General features: G+C 38.4%; 2 protein-coding genes across 2 annotated transcripts in view; one reads left to right on the top strand and one right to left on the bottom strand.

The window, feature by feature from the left end:
* The window catches only part of lpar1 (lysophosphatidic acid receptor 1), a 49,949-nt gene extending 41,156 nt beyond the window's left edge, over positions 1-8,793 (top strand). The window contains exon 3 of the mRNA XM_061734394.1: positions 2,524-8,793. Within this exon, the coding sequence (XP_061590378.1) occupies positions 2,524-2,849 (326 nt within the window). The 3' untranslated portion in view covers positions 2,850-8,793. The remainder of the gene's footprint in view (positions 1-2,523) is intronic.
* Positions 8,794-14,201: 5,408 nt separating this feature from the next.
* Positions 14,202-19,753, bottom strand: part of musk (muscle, skeletal, receptor tyrosine kinase) — a 50,153-nt gene continuing 44,601 nt past the window's right edge. The window contains exon 18 of the mRNA XM_061734393.1: positions 14,202-18,196. Within this exon, the coding sequence (XP_061590377.1) occupies positions 17,496-18,196 (701 nt within the window). The 3' untranslated portion in view covers positions 14,202-17,495. The remainder of the gene's footprint in view (positions 18,197-19,753) is intronic.

The following is a 19,753-nucleotide window of genomic DNA, read 5'->3' as shown; positions in this document are numbered from 1 at the left end:
AATAAAAGGCCATCCATATTTAATCAATACAAAGCAGCAAATGCAGTAATTGTTTTAGAGATGGACTGATTAATCAGTTGGCTGATTATTGCCCACTTCCTCCTAATCAGCATCTGTATTTAATGTCTACAAAATAAAACCACACATTAGTTTGACTGGAAGGATTACAAGCAAAAGTCAGAATTTACAGTAACCTCTCCCAGAACTCTTTTTAAAGAGCTATGAGACAGTTAGTGGTATTTTTGTTTTCTGGAGCTTCATCTGAGAGAACTTAATGGACTCACAATGTAAAAGTGTTTGAAAGCACCTTGCTGCTGAAGCACTCTGCAGTGGGATGTGGTCTCAGGGTGATACATATATGATGATGTGGTTGTTAAGTGATGCTGATGTGGTTTTAGAGTCTTTTTGTGTCTAGACAAAGTAAATACACTTAGGTTAAAAGGAGTGCCATCACGTTTCTGCTACATTTTCCTTAAGTGGTTGTATGTGAGACACATTTTCTGGGTCGTGATTTGACGGAATAGATCAGGACGACAAAGTGAATTTAAAAAAAAGGTTGTTTTACATATCACACTGTAAACCCGTAGTCCAAATGTGGGCTCAATAAACAATAGATGAAATAAGGAATTTAAGATTCATCAGTAATTTACTAATAACTCATATACAAAGACAAATAGCATTCCACATGAAAAGGAATATTAAAAATCATTAATGTTTCATTGAAGGACTAAAATATGTTTTTGTGCAACTTTTATTGGAAATAATGTGGTTTCATGACTTAAAACCAGTATCAAAGATAATGCAAGCTTGGATGAACAACAATACATTAGTTAGTCAATTACAGCATTACTTGTACAAAAACAAATTCTAGTTGAAAGTGTGTTTGGAAAAAGAAAACTAAAAAAAAAAAGTGGATTCACCAACAACAACTTAGTTTTATTTTTCTAACAGTACTCTTCTTTCACATCGCTCTAAAGCCACATCTCACTTGAACTGATGTCTTCTCTTCGTCTTGGCTACTGCAGTAGTTTTGCAGATTTGCTGGTGTATTTGGTTTAATTGTCATGTTGTGACAAGGCTTTAAGTGAGCTTTATCTGTCCGACACACGGCCCTAACTTTGACTATAACAAAATATGTTACAGTAAGTTTGTAGTTTAGTCCACTTCTTCAAGGAGACCAGATTTTGTAGCTTCCACCCCAAAGTTTGACAGTTGATGTGAGACATTTGTGTTGATATTTCCAAATGCGATGCCATGTTTTATGGCCAAATATCCACTTTGTCAGAAAACATTGTTCCAGAAGTCACATGGTTTTTTTAAATGAAACTTTTTTCGTTTGTTTTTGTCACTTTTAGGGCAGGAGCTTTCCTATGACACACATTACAAACCAGCCATACTTGTGCAGTTTTCTTCTAATTATGATGAACATTGATATTTAACTTGATTCCTGTATTCTGAGATGAAGTCTCACTTTTCTTTTTCTTTCTTTTTTTGCACTTTCTATGAGTATTGGACAGAGTGGCCAGTCCAGATGAACTTGCTGGGACATTGTGTAACCCTTTCTTAGGTTCATGTGAGGGAAGAAGAATCACAGAAGTCTCAAATCAGAGCCTTGGGGAATCGCAAGGCTTTTCTATGTTTTAAATAAACATTAACTTGAGATGGGAAACTTGTCTGTCAAACGTTACTGTGCTCTGGAGGTTGTAATTGTCTCATTTTTGTCCTGCACCTTCCTTCATTTTCATTTTATTCTTTATTTCATTCAAAAAACAAAACAATTTAATACAAACACAAATACAAATGTTCCTAACTTATGAATGAAAAGGGAGCAGAAAGAAGAAGAATCTTATCTGATCTGCCCCTTTCACAAATAACATAAATTAATAATAATAAAAAAAACAACTAAGTGAATAAAAACAACTAAAATAAAATTAAAATAACATTAAATAAAATTACCACCGCCTACGGGTATGTCAATCAAACTCAACATTTTTCGTTATATTTCCTTAACATACAGGCTTTAATTGTTCTTTTGAATGTAATGTTTGATTTGGATTCTTTGTTTTCTTTGTTCAGATTGTTCCATAAATTGATTCCTTTCACAGAAACACAACGTTCCATCAATTTTGTCCTGAATCTTGGTTTTATAAAAATCTCTGTTCCTTTTAAGTTATACTTGCTTCATATATATATATATATATATATATATATATATATATATATATATATATATATATATATATATATATATATATATACTTCATATATACTTTTCAAAATGATTGAGAAGTATATATGAATGAGACTGTTTTGAAAACAGAAAATAAGATGAAGAGGAAATGCAAAGGAAATGTATAGATAAAAAAATACACATTCTGAAGTGGGTTCATCTGTCAGTACTGGACGACTCCTCATTTATACTAAATCGTGACCGGATACAGTGTCTCAATTTGCCCTCATAGTGAAAGTACCATGTCTAACAAGAGTTTTTTAATTAATATTGTGTGGTGTGTGTCTCCACAGGTGCATTTATCATCTGTTGGACTCCCGGCTTGGTCATCCTGCTCCTCGACGTCTTCTGTGTGAAGTGCAACGTCCTCACCTATGAAAAGTTCTTCCTGCTTCTTGCCGAGGTCAACTCAGCCATGAATCCCATCATCTACTCCTACCGTGATAAAGAGATGAGCGCCACCTTCAGGCAGATCCTGTGCTGCCAGCGGCAGGAGAACATCAACGGGACGGCGGCCGAGGGATCCGACCGGTCTGCGTCTTCCATCAACCACACGGTGCTGAGCGGTAACAACGTGAACCACCACCATCACCACCACAACGAGCACTCGGTGGTATAGGAAACAGATGAGAGAGAGGAAAAAAAGAAGAAGGCTGGGGGTTTTGGAGAAACTTACTAAAAGATGGTAAAATGAGATTTGAAACAGCACTGGGAACATGACAAGGATTACAGACTGTAGAGTAAATCTGAGGATGAAGATGGTGATGGAGCTGACGGGGATCACAATGAAGGAGGATTTGGCGACTGCATGCTGAAAGATGAAGGACTTTACCTACCCACAGAAAGAAAAGGGGCCTGATCTTCGGAGATTCTGAAAGGCTGTTAGTGTTTTTGTTTTGCTGATTATTCTTTTCTTTTTGTGTTTAATGTGTTTTTACAGATAAAGGTGTTATGAACTATTTAAAGGTAATCTGTGAAATGAGGTAATGCCAGTATAACCCGTTTCTCTCTCTCTCTCTCTCTCTCTCTTGCTTTGGTCAACTTTGCTTTTTCTACTCCATTTGATCCTTTTTATCTAGATGGACATAAAGCTTAGCATAATACTTATATTATATAGTCACAAACACAACTGGACTTTACCTGTTGCATTTCCTTTACCTCTTTTTTATGGCACGCTCTGTATTTTGGACCTGAAGCAGGTTCTGAAGACTAAATATGCTTTCTTTTTTCATTCCTATAAAACAGGACAGTCTACATAATGGATGGAGTGTGGATTAAGGTTAGGGGCTTATGCAACACAGTAAAAACTGATTGACTGAATTTTTACTGTATTGCATAAAACCTTATTAATATCACGAACAAACAAGTCTATACTGCTCCAAGTGAAATCTGTTATTGTAATGCACTACAAAAAAGAGAGGGAGCAGTAGAAGAAGACCACGCTAGTGTGGACTCTCATGAATCCAGGTCATGATAATCCTCAAATGCTTGAATCAAGGCAAGTGGACTTCCTTTTCCTGACTCTTGAAGATATTTAACATCCAGAAGGGTTCTTGGGTTCAGGGGTTTTGACCTCATGAGCTGCTGAAGTCATACGGAAATCGTCGACCTTCAGGTCACGACTGTGGCTAGTTAGTATTTTTGGTCCACTGTAAATTGTTTACTTGGTTTTGGTCACATGAATAAGGGGAACATGGTTGTGAAACAACCTGGATAGAAGATTCAAAGCTGCCTTGTGAGGTTTTGATTGGAAAACCTAAAGCCATCCCATGTTGTTTTTTGACATAGATTTGTTTTTAATTCTTCTTACAGAGCACATGCCTTCTCTCTGCAAAATACTTACATTTTTGTCCGTTATCCTTGAGATGCAGGTGAATCTTGACCTGATGTGCTGGCTCTCCTTTGTTGTTCCATCTGTTTGCTTTAGTTAAATAGCTCTTTTACTGGAGTTGAACACATCTTCACGCTTTCAAGAACCAAGAAAAAGGAAGTCCAATGGTCTTGATTGAAGCCTCTGAGGAGGAAGAAGAACATATGAACAAAGGGAAGGGAGGGAGTCACTGAGGAGCGCTAATTGACTCGTTGCTTTGCAGCGGCCCGTGTCGCAATGGAGATGCAGGGAAGGCTTGTGGTACCCGGCTTTGTCAGCCATCTTTCTCTGTATCCTCCAGGGCCCGCGTGCTCCTGGTGAGCTGCCTGTGAGAGCTGTGATAAACACCTGTCATCTCTTTTTCAGCATTATGAGGCACATGGAGGGTGTGACAGAAATAATAATTGATTAGTCGACAGATAGATCAGCTACTAAAATAATCATTAGCTGGAGCCGTATTTTAAAGCTGAGATATTCACTTCCAGTTCTGGGCACATAATGTGTAAAAGATTTTTTTTCTTGAACAGCTCAAGCTTTAACTGTATTGCAGAGATTTACGTCTGTTTTCTGTTTTTCTAGTCATTTCTTTTTTATGGCCCATGTCCAAGTTTTTTTATTTTCAAAATCGGGGCCTCCAAAGTGAGACGTCATTTATTTATCTTTACAGCGCTTCTAAATATGCAAATATCAACATATATAATTAAATATCAGGGAAAAAGATCAACTCCATACTGCAGTGAGCTTATAGTGGAAGTTTTATTTTTTATGATGATCCTGTCTTCTTAAAATACATGAAGGGTCCAAGATTCACAAACAACCTTGAGTTGTTTATTCCCTATTAAGGAATTAAAGACAAGTTGTTCCAGGGAGCTCACTAGAGGAAGGAGTAGGAGTAAACGCTGCATCTCAGTGTTGCACGGAGGCAAGTCAAAGGTCAAAAGCTACCTAGTGAGTGTTTAAAGCCTGCAGATTACGACATCAGCAGTGCTATGCTAACTGCTAACTGCTAACGGCCTCTGGTTGTGCTGCTGCAGAGAGGGCTTGCTGGTGCTGTGAAGTGTCTTATATTCAAACAATTACCAAATATAACAACAATGACCCATGTTATTGTAAGTTGTGGAAGGAGAAGACGTTAATGAATTGCATGTTGTTGTTTTTTAATGACATAGTAGCTCACCCAATGACACATACTTTACTTTTTCTATTAGCCATTCAGTGCCAAGGCTCCAGCATGCACTGTCTTAATCACGGTCAATAAGTGAGTAATTATGCACTATTTGAACCTTCTACGTTCTTGCATAGAAGGATGGGACTCTGTCCCATCTGTCACTTTCTTTAGTTCCGCCTTCTATAGAATCAAGTCTCTACATCCTGCAGCATATGGGGAGCACATGTCTGCACACTTATCTGCTCAGAACCCTCAGACTTGGTTTCTAGTCATGGATAAACCAACTGGATTGATAAAATCTCTGAAAGTACTGTGTTCATCTGATTTTGGTCATAGGATGGATCATTTAATTAATATATAGATGAACTGAAACTGCTTATTTTTTTTCACGTATTACTACAGATAATTATAGATTTTCAAAAATAATCCCCCATAATGATCTAAATAATCACAATAAAATAAGCTAGCAGTTCATGTATTATCAGCTAACGGCCAGTCAGCCAACTGAATATCCATGTGGAGGAGTTTCAGGGTTGACTGCACTTAGGGTTGCCACCCGTCCCGTAAAATACGGAATTGTCCTTTATTTGAGAAAAAAATGTTGCGTCCCGTATTGAACTAATACGGGACGCGATTTGTACCATATTTTCATTAACGTTTACACCATATTCTAGTTGAATTATTGAAATAAATTAACCTTTACACCATATTCTAGTTGAATTATTGAAATAAATTAACTTTTACACCATATTCTAGTTGAATTATTGAAATTAATTAACTTTTACACCATATTCTTCACCTGTAGGCTATATTACATCTGGGCTGATATGGACATACACATCATAGGAGTCATGCAAGTTCAATGCTATTAAAGCACTTTAAACTTGAAATCAAAGCATTTTGTTTTTTTATATAAAAATGTTATATAAAAATAAACACATTTTTATTCAGTTTAGAAGTCTGGGGGCTTTTTTCTTTTGGCTCCTGCGCTGCTGAAATCAGGGCGTCCCTTATTTCTATTTCTGAAAGGTGGCAACCCTAACTGCACTTCTAATGCACAAATATAACTCCGTACAGCCTGTTGAGGAGATGCGTCCTGGCTTAGTTTAGTGTGAATACAACCCAAATACATCCTGTCTGCTGTGGCTTCTCAGATCTTGGAGAGCAGCAACAGGCAAACTTGAGTCACCATATGCAAACAGAGAACTGAGACCAAACACTTGCTTTCTCAGGCATCAGAAGACAGATTTGTCAAATCCTCAGACCACTGTGCAATCACGCACAACTAGGAAAGTTTTCCAGGCGACAAAAAGTGCCTTGCACTTTGAACATTTCAATGTTGCTTATTTCATTGTGTGTGTTGATTGATTGATTGATGAAACACACCAAAACATTTTTCCAGAACCACTTGGGAAAACAGCCGTTCTTAGCTTCATTATTCCATCAATGATATGCATTTCAGGGACTAATAAGTTGAATGTTTTGTTATTATTTCAAGCTGTTGGGATCTGATTCAACACAGGAGACATGTTCATGTCTAGAAACCACCTTTCCTCTGTTTTCGTTCATCAAAACCTTTTGAGTCAAAGTTCATAGGTCCAAGCTCTCTACTCCTAAAAATCACTGCCAAAAAGCCTAAAGCAAGATTTTTGTTAACCTGCGCTGTTGCAACAACATGAAGGATTTTAGTATTATTAGCTGTAGACGTGTATTGGGTGTAGAGTTAAGTCTCCTCTCTCTTACTCTGCATTCTGCCCTTTTCTTTTGCTACACATGTGAGCCAAAGCACTGTGGTTAATAGCACCTTATTGATAGCTGTTAACAGCTGAGATGTGATTGTTGTGTGTTTTTTTCTCCTCATCTAATTACCCCCAACTGTTTTGGTGCTTTTAATCTCTGGCTGTGCCTTTACACTGTACAATAAACATGTATATATATTTCGAAGTTCTGGGGAAATGATCTTCAAATTCCTTAATTTCCTCAGGTTTCACATGTAAACACTATACTGACCCTGCTTCCCCGTTTTACACTCACTGTAACCATTTCTCTGAGAAAGTATTGATTCAGGTTACTATACAGTAGCAAACCTTTCTAGTGTTATATGTTTTTGTTTATCAGTGTTTCAGCCTTTGTACATTGTTCTGTGTAGAGTACGTGTAATGTATTCAAAGTTAATCACCAAAGGGAACATGTTTGTCGTCTGTGAAATTAACCATGTCATACTATCAAATGAAGTGTAGGGTTGTGTTTGATCAATTTTCTTATATACATTTAAAGTGTTATTAATTCGTTAGGGCCTTAAACCTAGATATCTGTGATAGTTGTGCCTTCCATTTCTGCTTCGTCAAGAGTAACTTGGCACCGAGCTTTAAAGGTGCCGTTCTTTCCGCCACTGTTGAGCTTTTTCCACCTCAAAAAAAACCCCTGCCATGTTCACAAGTAGCTACACCCAACAAGGGGTGTCACAAAGAAGCAGAGAGAGAAATGAGATGATCAAAAACGGGGGTCGGCAACCCGCGGCTCTTGAGCCGCATGCGGCTCTTTAGCGCCGCCCTAGTGGCTGCTGGAGCTTTTTCAAAAATGTTTGACCTTTTTTTCTCTTTTTTCTTTCCTTTTTTCTTCTCTTTTTTTTCTTTTTTCTTTTTTTTCTCTCTTTTTTTCTTCCCTTTTCCTTTTTTAATCTCGACATTTCGACTTTTTTCACGAAATATTTACTATTTCTTCGACATTTTGACTTTTTTCTCGACATTTTGACTTTTTTCTCGAAATTGTACTTCAACATTAATCTCGACATTTCGACTTTTTTTCTCGAAATTTAGACTTTTTTTTCAACATTTCGACTTGCATAATGAAAAATAAATCCACCCCCAGTTCTAACTAATATAGATACATGCAGCATGTGTTGTCTTCATTCTAAGGCTTATACAAGACTTTTAACTTTTTGCGGCTCCAGATATATTTGTTTTTTGTGTTTTTTGTCCAATACGGCTCTTTCAACATTTTGGGTTGCCGACCCCTGATCAAAAACAAGTGATGGTGGTAAAGTTGCGTGTCGTTAATGCAGCTAACCTATAACTGCCTCAGTTGAAGGAAGACTGTTGGAGTTACAATGGCAAACTATTATTTTCTGTAAAAATTCACTGTCCTATTTCCCATGGATCACCTACATTATCTTTCTGGAGAGCAGTTGTACCAATTTATCTTCCCAAATGAGCCTATCCTGGCTGCTGTTCCCTGACCGCCCCTTATTTAGTCTCTGTGCTGCATCCATTGTTTGCTGTGGCCTTTAACCAGTGCTGCATGATGCAGTTCACTGTGTGTTCCAGTCAAGAAATGCAATTGTTTTTACGCCTAAAAGGCCCTGAATATGTTCTTTTGTACAAACAAATGCTAAGTCTCCATGTACCAGTAGTTTTTAGAAAGTAATTGTGACACAAAAGTGAACGTGATACATTAGAGGCCAATACAAATAAATGTTCAACCAGAGTCATAGTGCTGATATTCCAACAACAATAAAATATAATAAATGCATAAATTCATTTGTGAGTGTGTTTCATTTATGAGGCTTTCGCCAGAATAGACAGAGTGATAAGACTGTTTAGTCTTTCCATTGCCGTCCCTCTGTGTTATCCACTGATGTTTCTGTTTCTGTGACATCAGGAAGGCCTTACAGGCAGCACCAGGGTCACAGACCCACACACCCCATAACATGGACCTTGAGCCTGTTCATACATTTTGGACAGCCTTGAGTTTCAGCACAACTCTTTATTTGACCATGTGTTTATTTTGTTTAGAGGATTATGTCTTTTGGACAGTTTGTGCGTGACTTTTTTATGCTTGTTCTTTCTAAAAAGTGAGAAGCAGCTGAGAAAATGAGGAAATATAGGAAACCATCTTTGTATATTGCATCTTCGTTCACAAACCATTTGACAAAGAACATTAGTTCACCTGCTATTTATAATGCTAAATCCTTTATCAGCAATATAACACAGCAAAATAGAAATGTAACATGATGTGATTTTGCAGTGAGGCTTGGGTTGGGTTTTCTTGTTTTGAGGAGATTTTTTGGGAAATGGTCACTGTGAAAAGATTAGCGGTGACAGGAATAACTTTCACTTATTTCCCGCAAACCAGATGAAGTAAAACATGTATGAGCAGCGTGCAGGATTTCTCCATGTACAAAGAAGCATTTACAGAGCTCGTAAAGGATGAGGAATCCAGACTTCCTGCCCTATCGAAAGCTCAGTTTTCCCAGACAGATCTTCAGACTGGTGAGCTTCTATATAGCTCAGCTGTCACAGACCAGGTCAGCTCTCGTAGAGATCGGCCACTATCAAAAACCGCAGCATCTTGCTCTAAAAGATTTTAACTGTTTAGTTAAATATAAGGGTGAGTATAGACTGCATTCATAGCAATGAGAGCGATGTAAAAGTCTGTTTATCAACAGGTGAATAAAAAGCCGTGCTTTGAATAGCCTAGACAAAGTTAAGACACCATCCATCCATTTTATCCTTTGCACGATCACGGGGGTCTGCTGGAGTCTATCCCAGCTCCTCGCAGGCAAGAGGACGGGCTTCACCCTGGACAGGCTGCCAGACTATCGCAGTTTCAGTTTCACATGAAGGAACATTTGATTCTTTTTTAGGAAGTGATGTCAAGCTGTCGTAGGCTCCCATCCTTGCTAATGGCAGAGACCACCCGAGATAACTTAAAACTCCTGGTCGTCTCTCGCAACGAGTCCACATCACCTAGTGGACCAACGCTGGACATCAATGACATGAATATAAGGTGAGCTGGGCATCATGGCAGAAGTGATAAAAACACCTAAAGCGTAAAAAAGAGTGCCCATTCAAGAGACTAAACTAGAGGAAATGTTGGAGAGTGATTTGAAAGTGAGTCTACAAGGGGAACAAAATACATTTCCTTTCATAATGTAAGATTATCAGTTGCAGAAAGAAGCCAATTTGACTTTATATCAAAAACATTGCGTTACAGAACAACTGGAGCTTAACTTGCAAATCTTTGTGAATTTCTCTGTTGCAGGAAAATAAAGGAATATCTTATATCTTACATCTTATGATTGTTGGATGACTCTGTGATGTGGCAGTGTTATCACCAGGTTTAGGCAGTAGGGAGTCAAGACGTGTAACTGAATTTAATAAACATTTTTTTATGCATTTCCTTTCGAAACCTAACCTGAAGCCTAAAATATGCAGAGCTTACAGCACTTGTGATGAAATCTAAACTATAAACTGTTTGAACCTTCACAATAGGCATTAGTTTATTAATGCAGCAAAACTCTATCGTCAAGTAAGTGGCCTTGTAATAGAAGGCAAGTAATTTCCGTGTGTGTGTGTGTGTGTGTGTGTGTGTGTGTGTGTGTGTGTGTGTGTGTGTGTGTGTGTGTGTGTGTGTGTGTGTGTGTGTGTGTGTGTGTGTGTGTGTGTGTGATGTTTATTGTTCCACAGTTAGGAGGTTTTACTTCCAGCTGACTGATATATGTGTCCTTACTTCCTGTTGCTCCTAGACGGACCAATCAGAGCCGGCGCGAGCACACAGGAAATTCCCCTGTGCGGTTGCTGAGTGAAGGGGATGTCACAGCTTTGTCACAACATCAATAGACACTTTCCGTGGTTCTTACTGTGGTTCGCTGACTGATAAAAACACCTCTTTGGTTAAAAGCTAGAAATTCGATTTTTTGTTGTTAAAGACATTTAAGAAAAAAAAAATATTGACAAAAGAGTCAGCAAAACATTTCAAGCTCAGCTGCTCGCATCATGAAACGTTCACCAGCAGTAGAGCTTCTTCTGTAGCACTGAAACTCCTTTCTGAGCTGAAAAGATGTACTGACCCAAAAGAGATGATTATGACAAAACAGGAAGTGATCTTTAACAGTAATAATGTGCAGCTGTCAAAATTCAAGAGCTGCTATTGGAGTTGGCAGGAAGGTTAGAGCGTCCATTCAGATAAACTCTGTTTGGAGAAGGGATGATCGACTAATTCGCTGCGAACGCTGCTACTTCCCAGTACATGCAGCTGCCTGTGCAGTAAATTTGAACTTAACGTTTCAAAGACACAACCAACAACCACAGGAGAAGGAACTGCCTGCAACTGCGACAGATAAGAGAGGAAACAGTTGGGATGGAAATTAAGGAAAGAGAAGATAGACAGAGATTAATCAAGAGCGTGGAGGGGAGCTGTTGAGCGAAAAGGAAAGACAGGAGTCAGTGATAACTTCTTTGACAGGGAAAAACTGATGTCACTGCTAGTTTATTAAAGCTGTCTGGCTCAAAAATGATAGTTTTCTAAGTTCATCCTGTCTGTTTCAGACCAGCACCAGTTTATTTTTGCAGCAGGCCTCAGCTGCTCAAAATTCATGCAAAATAAAATAAAGGATGGTACTTTTTCACATGGTCCTTTTCTTCATATTTCTATTTGACAGCACTAATCTGTGATGTTACAGAGGAATTTAAAGTTGTTAATGCATGAAAGTATCTAAATCCACTGTCAAAAAGAGTGCAGGCAGTCTTGTGGCATGGGCAGATAAAGCTTCCAGAGGAAGAGGCTCACTGGTGTTTATTCATGATGTGACTGCTGACAGAAGTGGCAAGATGAAATCTGAAATGTGATGGGGTTAAAACCTCCCTTCACTGAATGCTGCAAAACTGACTCGCAGTGCAGATGGATAATGATCCGAAACAATCTGCAAAAGCAACTCAAAATGATTTAAACTAAAAAAAAAAGGACTATTCTTCAATGGCCAAGTCAGTTGCCTGATCTCTGATGACAAAACTGAAGGCAGAAAAGCCCCCAAACCTGCTGAATGTGACTGCAATTATGATCTCGCTTTAGACAGTCACTGACTACAAAGGAGACATACCGTATTTTCTGGACTATAAGCTGCACCTGCATACAAGCCGCATCCGCTCTATTTTAAAAAAAAAAGCTATGCAAGCCGCAGATATTTATGTTGTTAGATTAGATATTTACTACATGTACAGAATGATTTTGAACTGTAAATGATGTACATGTTTGTACCTAAATAGATCCTTTCCTAACAGTGTCTTTTAACACGGCAGCAACTTTGCTGATTAAAACGGGACAGAACCAAGAGAAAATAACCGGTATTTATTTACCTGTTTGAAATCTGCTTCTACTTCTATCTGCTAAAGAAGAAGTAGCGTATTCTTCTTTGCATTTATTTTGTCTTAGTTTTGATTCTAATTCCGGCTAGAGCGCCCCGAGCGGTGGAAGAAAAATCCACAGAATAGCCGCACCTTTGTATAAGCCGCATGGTTGAAAACCTATGAAAAAAGTAGCGGCTCATAGTCCAGAAAATACAGTACTTTTTTGAACTCTCATAAATTAAAGCTGAAAGTCACATCTTGATTGTTAAATTTCAAATTCATTGCAGTGCTGCATGAGGGAAAAAAATCATAACAAAAGAAAAACACTACTCACACCAGGTACTTTTACATCTACTTGTACTGACTTGCTGTGTCATTACTTTTGCTGTATTCCACTTACTTTGACCAGTGCCCTGTGTTTAAATTCATATGATGCTTTGCAGATTTATTGTTGATGGTAGAGACAATATTCACTCGGGTTTCCTTTGACATGACTTCATGGGTCGAGGAGCACGAAATAAGGAAAGGAAAGGAAAGGAAAGGAAAGGAAAGGAAAGGAAAGGAAAGGAAAGGAAAGGAAAGGAAAGGAAAGGAAAGGAATGCAGCCTCAAATATGGTCCAGACATGGAAATGAGTAGGAGGTGAAAAGCGAGGCGACACAGAAGGAAGTGGGAGAAAGAGTGTCTGACCAACAGTTTGGATCATGGAGAAAAGGGATGACCAGTCCAAGGACAAACTCCATGCAGCCTTCTCTAAACAGTTTATACTGGGCATCCCCACAGAACACACTCGTCAGTCCCCTCCAGAAAGCTTGCATATACACAAACATGTAGTGACAAGAAAACCAGGACATGTTGAAAATAATTTAAGAACTAGCATAAATAAATGGGACATCTTACAGAATGATCTCAGTTATGCACACTGAAATTTACTGTACAAAGACTTGCATAACACATACCCCTTTTCTGTGGCTGATGGCCACGCTGACCCCCCTGGTGGTGAAACCTCTCACTGCAGCAGCCACATGGTAAAACACTTATTGCTCTTGGGGGAACTGTATGTATAAGGGGAGGCAAATGGCTGAATAAGCAGAGTTTAAAAAAGGCATTTAGGAGCAGAACAGTTTGAGGTCAGAGAAAATGCGCAGTGTTTCTTCTTCAGTGTCATTTTTATTATCGTAATCAAAATGCTGCGTTACAGTGGTCCTACGTCTGTCTTTGCTCAACATTCAGCTCCTGTAACTGGGAGCTTCTGGCCTAGGTCCATATGTGATGTATGTTATGGAGATTCCTGGTTCTAATCTTTTCTCTCTCTTCCTATCCAATGACTCAACAGTTGGAAATGTATTGTCAGGATCAAATATTCAATAAATGAATACATCTAAGGAGCGGACTGGAATGAATTCTACTGCTCGTATTCAGGGAAAACCTTTTTTCTCGCTGGACATGTTGGCTTCACCAGCTCAGGAATTCTATTAATCATCAGCACAATAAGAGCTCAAGTGTTTAGGCTGATCTTCTGACTCATCAGACAGTCAACTTTTCCACAAACGTGCCTCAGACTGAATATCAAGGTATCAAAGGGATTTGCCAAGAAATGTTGTAAATCCTTAAGAGTTTGTTGATCCCCTATTTCTTCTGTGTAGCAACGTTTTTCAGCGTATCCATCAGACTCAGATGGAAACGAAACATAAACACAATAAAAAGCCATGGTCTTCACGAGGGAATTCTCAGACACAAAGCTGCTGAATACATTTTATTTATGAACAATACAGAGAAATATACAAAGGAGAAAAAAAGTTGTAAAGTAATGGTTACAAAATAAATATTTGTTGTAACAAATGAAAAAAATAAGTTGAAAAACATCACATTTAGAAATAAATGTGAGACATATGACAACTCAAAACAGTCTTTTATCTTATATATTTCAATATTTCTTTGATCTTAATGATGTCCCCATAATGCAACACACATTTGTTGAAGAGATAGTTTTCTGTCTTTGTAAGAACTAATTAAAAACGTAATATATTTGCACATTTCTTTTTCGCCTAAAACCACAGGAATGGATCAATGATGAGACTCGTATTAATTATCATTAAACAAATATTGTGTCTCTGGTGGGTTGAAAGAATGAATTAACATTAAATCATATCCCTGCTATTATTTAATTATGTGAAATCAATAGAAATCAACGACAAAGATCACCAACATCATGAAGGAAAAAGAAAGAAAAATAAAACAAGAATGCCCTGAAAGTGGAATAGCGACTTGTGTATAAAACAATCAACAGCTCATTTAAAGTGACTGTGTGCCACACTGAAATTGGCTAAAAGTGAGATGAAATATCAAGGTTTGTAAAATGTCTTTATAAATATATTATGAGTGCTTTCCACACATCACTTCTCTCTGAACCAAAGTCAACAAGACCAGATTTTCTTTGCCAAGATATCAAAATAAATATAAAAAGTAGTTTTCCTCGACCTTGACTGACTTTGTTGACTCACAATGTGTCCATGCCTAAACTCAACTACGTGTCCATTTGTCATGACCCAAATCTATATTCTGTTTTGGGTGTTTGGGTCACGCTTGCCACGACTGAGCATCAGTTATCAAAGCAGCCAAGATGACACCCAGATTGATCAGCTTTCTAGGTGGCATTTTCAAGTTCAAACTTAGGGAGAAAACTGCCAACTCAACATGCAACTGATGAAACATAAGATTTAAGCAGAACTGTTATGAAAATGTGGTGGGGTAGTGTCATTCCAGCCAGTTTGTGTTGTATTCTGATTATCTTTCATCGTATTGCAATTGATGCATTCTCAGAGGGCAATCAAGGGCAATGAGGCTGTAAAACATTTTGACATTCATAGGAGACCTTGACTAATCAGAGAGCCTTTTTATATTCTTTTCCACAAACCAAAAAAATAATTGCACCACATCAAAGTATTTCTAAACACCCAAACGACTTAAAATCGGGAAACACAGTTGTACTCAGAGCTTATTTTTCTTCCCCTGGACAGATGAGTTGTTCGCTTTAGTGTCTTATTGTGACCGGTCAGCCTGAGTGATACTGCTTCCTATACCGCTAACTCTTAGCCACTAAAGCATGTAAAAGCTCTGCAGTAGACGGAGATTGATTCTGGTGCAAACATGGGTGGGAGGTACAGCGTCTCCATTTTGGGCCAAGAAGCTCTTTGTATTTTAGTATCATTTGATGTTGAACTTTGTTTTAAGCATTTGTTTTGTTCTTCTTATATTATTGGTTTTGCGTTTGACGTGCTGTGAGTCTTGGCCTCCTTGGGGTAAAATAAATTGATGGAGTATTGTTAAATTTCTAATTATATGTCTGATTTTAATCTTTGTCAAAAGAGTTGCTACTGCTGCTTTGGCTGCATTTATTTTGTCTTCTTAGGGTAGAGACCAGCAGGCCTGAGTGTCACAAAGTTTGTTCCTTATTTGTTCTGCTGTCTGCTTCGGGTCTAGTTTGTTTTGACCACTTTTTCTTTCCGGTTTTGCTTTTGTGTTTTCTAGTTTATTAACATCTCTTTTATTTTATTGGTCTATTCTGGACTCCTTGTAGCTGTGCTGGGGGAGGGTAGTGACTGCCCCACTTAGTGGTTGCTGTACTAAATCTGTATTTATTCTTTCGCAACATTGGATCCCTTCATTTTCTTTTCTGCTTAACAGAATGAGTGAGGCCGTTTCGTTTAAAATTGTGTTGCGGGCATTGGGGTCTGTATTGGGGAGGCAGCATTTGTATTTGTAGTGGTAAGGTGAACTTCCTTGCCTCGGTGTGTTGGGTCACTGGGGGTAAGCACCGATGGGCTGGAGCACAGGTGGTGTGTTGGTCGTGTGTTTTGGTTCCCTCCCCAGACAGTCACAGGTTGTTTTTACATTGAGCAGTATTCTGCTGGTAGCAGCCATTACCTCGCGCTAGGCACCAGGATCCAGCAATTGTTTTTCTGTTATATTATTGTTGGGTGTGACCTTTTATTTATTTATCTTCTTGTTTATATACCAAAAGCACGTCTCCACTCTATTTTCTATGTGTACGAGCCCACTTAACTCTTACTAAGAGGCCCGAGGTCTGTTTGAAACTGAAGTATCTGTTTGTCTGAAAGGGGCCCCAAGCGGGACGGCCCAATATTGTGAAAGTTAAGACCTTTTAGACCAGCCCGGTCACATTATGAATGTTTAGTATTGGTCAGTCCAATGCTAATGTATATGTAGTATGAACACTGGCGATGCTGTTTTGAGATTTAATGTAGATTTAATGTAACCAAACTCTGCCAATGGGTAACAAAGTTGAAGTTGTATGTGTCATCCTTGAGCTGCCATAACAAGCGAGTTGTAGGGGACAGGAAGTGACAGGAAGCAAGCGTCATCATCAGGATTAACATTTACAAAAGTACATTTACAGTGCTGTAATAGGCTTGTTGCCAAGTGTCGTATCATCATCATCACCTCATCAATCTGTCCTGGAGATAGAGTTAGTTCACCGTGCTAATTCTTGTTAACATTTCATATAAACTGGCATCATATTTGAGCTGTTGTATGATTGGTTTCAGTTTGATCATAGCCGGTAACGATGGCGGGGATGTCATTCTCGCACAGCGCTGTAATGCTACTGCGGTGTCTGATAAAGTCTACTAGAAAGTCCTGAGATATAAAATGCACTGTGGCATCAACCTGAAGTCAAGCCAGTTTTGTATATGTATGAGTCAAGCAGGCATGTCCATTATCAATACAATTATTTATTTACACTGTTTTCTTTGTCTTTAGGTGTCTGCTATCCTTGGCCTTAAAGTTCATGGATCTGAGGGCAGGATCATGTTTAGGTACTTTTGATGTTTTAACTTGTCTCATGAAAGCTCCTGAATTTAATTAAAAGTTGCACACAACACAAATTACTAAAATATGGGATATATGTAAATAAAAATGAACAAAAACAACTAATAGTTTGACACTTATTAATACAATAAAAGTTTGGGTGTGGGAAAAAATGACTGCATAATCTGAGTGCTGAAGACATGGTTGAGAACAGTCTTGGTTCATTTAAAGTAGGTTTTCTGGCATCATGTTTAAAGCATTTCAGTAAAGATCAGTGGTGGGCCTCAGTATCTGTGTTTGCGTGGATTGTGTGCTGATGCATACGCTCCAGTATCCGATGTATACTGCTGAAGCTCGGCCTGTCAGGTGGGTGTGTGCTCCAGCAAAGCCTCATCAGATTGTACAGCTCCAGAGGACAGTTCTCAGGACAGCCAAGGATGTGACCGTCCCTCACATAGTAAATCACCTCTTCATGACCCATACCATAATATGGCTGCATCCCATGGGAAAAAATCTCCCATAACACGACCCCGTAGGCCCACACATCTGATTCTGTAGTGTAGCGATTGTAGAAAATGGACTCTGGAGGCATCCAGCGAATGGGGATGGCGTCATTCTCATTGGCTTTGTAGTAATCAGCTGAGTATATATTTCTGGACAGGCCAAAATCTGCAATCTTCACTATCATTTCCTCTCCAACTAGGCAGTTTCGGGTTGCCAGGTCTCGGTGGACGAACTTGCGCTCTGATAGGTACGCCATTCCTCCGGCAATTTGCTTGGAAACCGATAACTGTTCCACGCATGAAAGAGGCTCCACCTCCAGATTGGAGGAGAAACTGCGACCTGATGTGCTGGCGCGGCTGAGTGTGTGTGCCAGCTCGGTTGAAGATCTTCGACGCAGGAACTCGTTGAGGTCTCCATTGGCCATGTACTCAAACATCAGACACATTGGTTTACCCACAGCGCACACACCTGAGGAGAGACGTTACAGATGACCATTTTATCACCTACACCACAGATTATATAAGCAGGATAAACACAAACTCTCATCTATAAAAACATTGATTTCACCATAAGAACAAGCTTAACCAATTCACTGTAGGATGTAAATAAATATTCAACCCAGATGTAAACACTGATGAAAGGGCAGGCAAAGTGAAGTCTTGCATTTGCAGTTGTACATTGTAAACAAAGGCTGTGCTTGCTTTCATGGTCTATTAAGGCAAATAGCAAAGATGTCTAAACCCAGGTGTGGATAGTTGAGGTTGCACATCATGTGGATCTCACTTGTAAGTAAGAGGAGCTCCAAATTTCCAGATTTCCACTCTTGATGTGTAAGCAAAATATGTTTTTTCATTCAGTTCCAGCATCTGCAAATGTTTATATTCTGATTAATCTCAGCATGCCTGAAAACAAAAATAGCTTTATCTTTGTACTACCCAGAACTTCAGAGGTTTCAGAAAATAACTTTACTGGTAGAAAAGAGAATTCAACTTCCTAAGAAAAATGCCAATGAGTGGAATTAATTCATTTTGGCTGTAAATTTACACCAAAAAAGGTGCCTGAATTAATTTGCCTTTTTACAACTTATTAAACTCTGTAAATACATAAAGGTGAATGCCTATTCATACAAAGCTGTGAATGCTTTTTTTTTAACACTGTAAATCAGAGCTTACTGAGATAGTGGACTGCTTTTTTGAAGTTACAGATGAGCCAGTCTTGTACTTTAGCCTGGTATTCACAGTTTTCAAATGTCCGCTGTAAATTTAATACCACAACCCTGTAATTGTTTTAATTTAGTACATTGCACTGCAGACATCAAAAGCTGTCTGGACTGCTAATAATAAAGTTATTCAAAAGCTATCAATCATAGTTAGAACCTAGATGTTTATTTTCATATATTTTGGAGATCTCAAAGGCTTTGAAGATAAATAATATCTCAGGTCGGAGTTTGCAGGAATATATATATATATATATATATATATATACATATATATATATATATATATATATATATATATATATATATATATATATATATATACATGTATATGTAGTCATTATCAGCTGGGCTAAATGTGACACCGCCCATCAAAAATGCCAGTACAAGAAAGGGAGATGAATGGGTCACAGCTTACGCATGAGGTGGAGAATCTTTTTGAATAATTGAGAAAAACTGGTTACTAAAAAATGACTTAAACCAATATGATGGAGTGGCTTTTTACATAATTAGAAACAATCCAACACAAGAAAAGTAGTAAATAGGAGACATATGATAATGTGAATAGGCTACTGATACTGGGATAGACGCAGCAAAACATCCAACTCTGGGTCAACAGCTAGCTACAAAAACCAGATCAGAAAAAAAAGGATTGCAACATGCTTGCTGGGAACTTTGGCTAGTTGTGGTTTAGAGGTTGTTCAGTCATTTCATGTCCTGCGGAGTGGAGCAGCTCCACAGAGAACAGTGTGTGCATCTCTGTGTGTGCTGATTTTATTGCCTCATTTGGGACATTTTCAGTTTAAACA

This window comes from Cololabis saira, chromosome 11, assembly GCF_033807715.1.
Source record: "Cololabis saira isolate AMF1-May2022 chromosome 11, fColSai1.1, whole genome shotgun sequence".
In the NCBI taxonomy this organism is placed as follows: domain Eukaryota; kingdom Metazoa; phylum Chordata; class Actinopteri; order Beloniformes; family Belonidae; genus Cololabis; species Cololabis saira.
The sequence above is the reverse complement of the archived record's forward strand: the minus strand, read 5'-3'. Positions and strand labels throughout refer to the sequence as shown.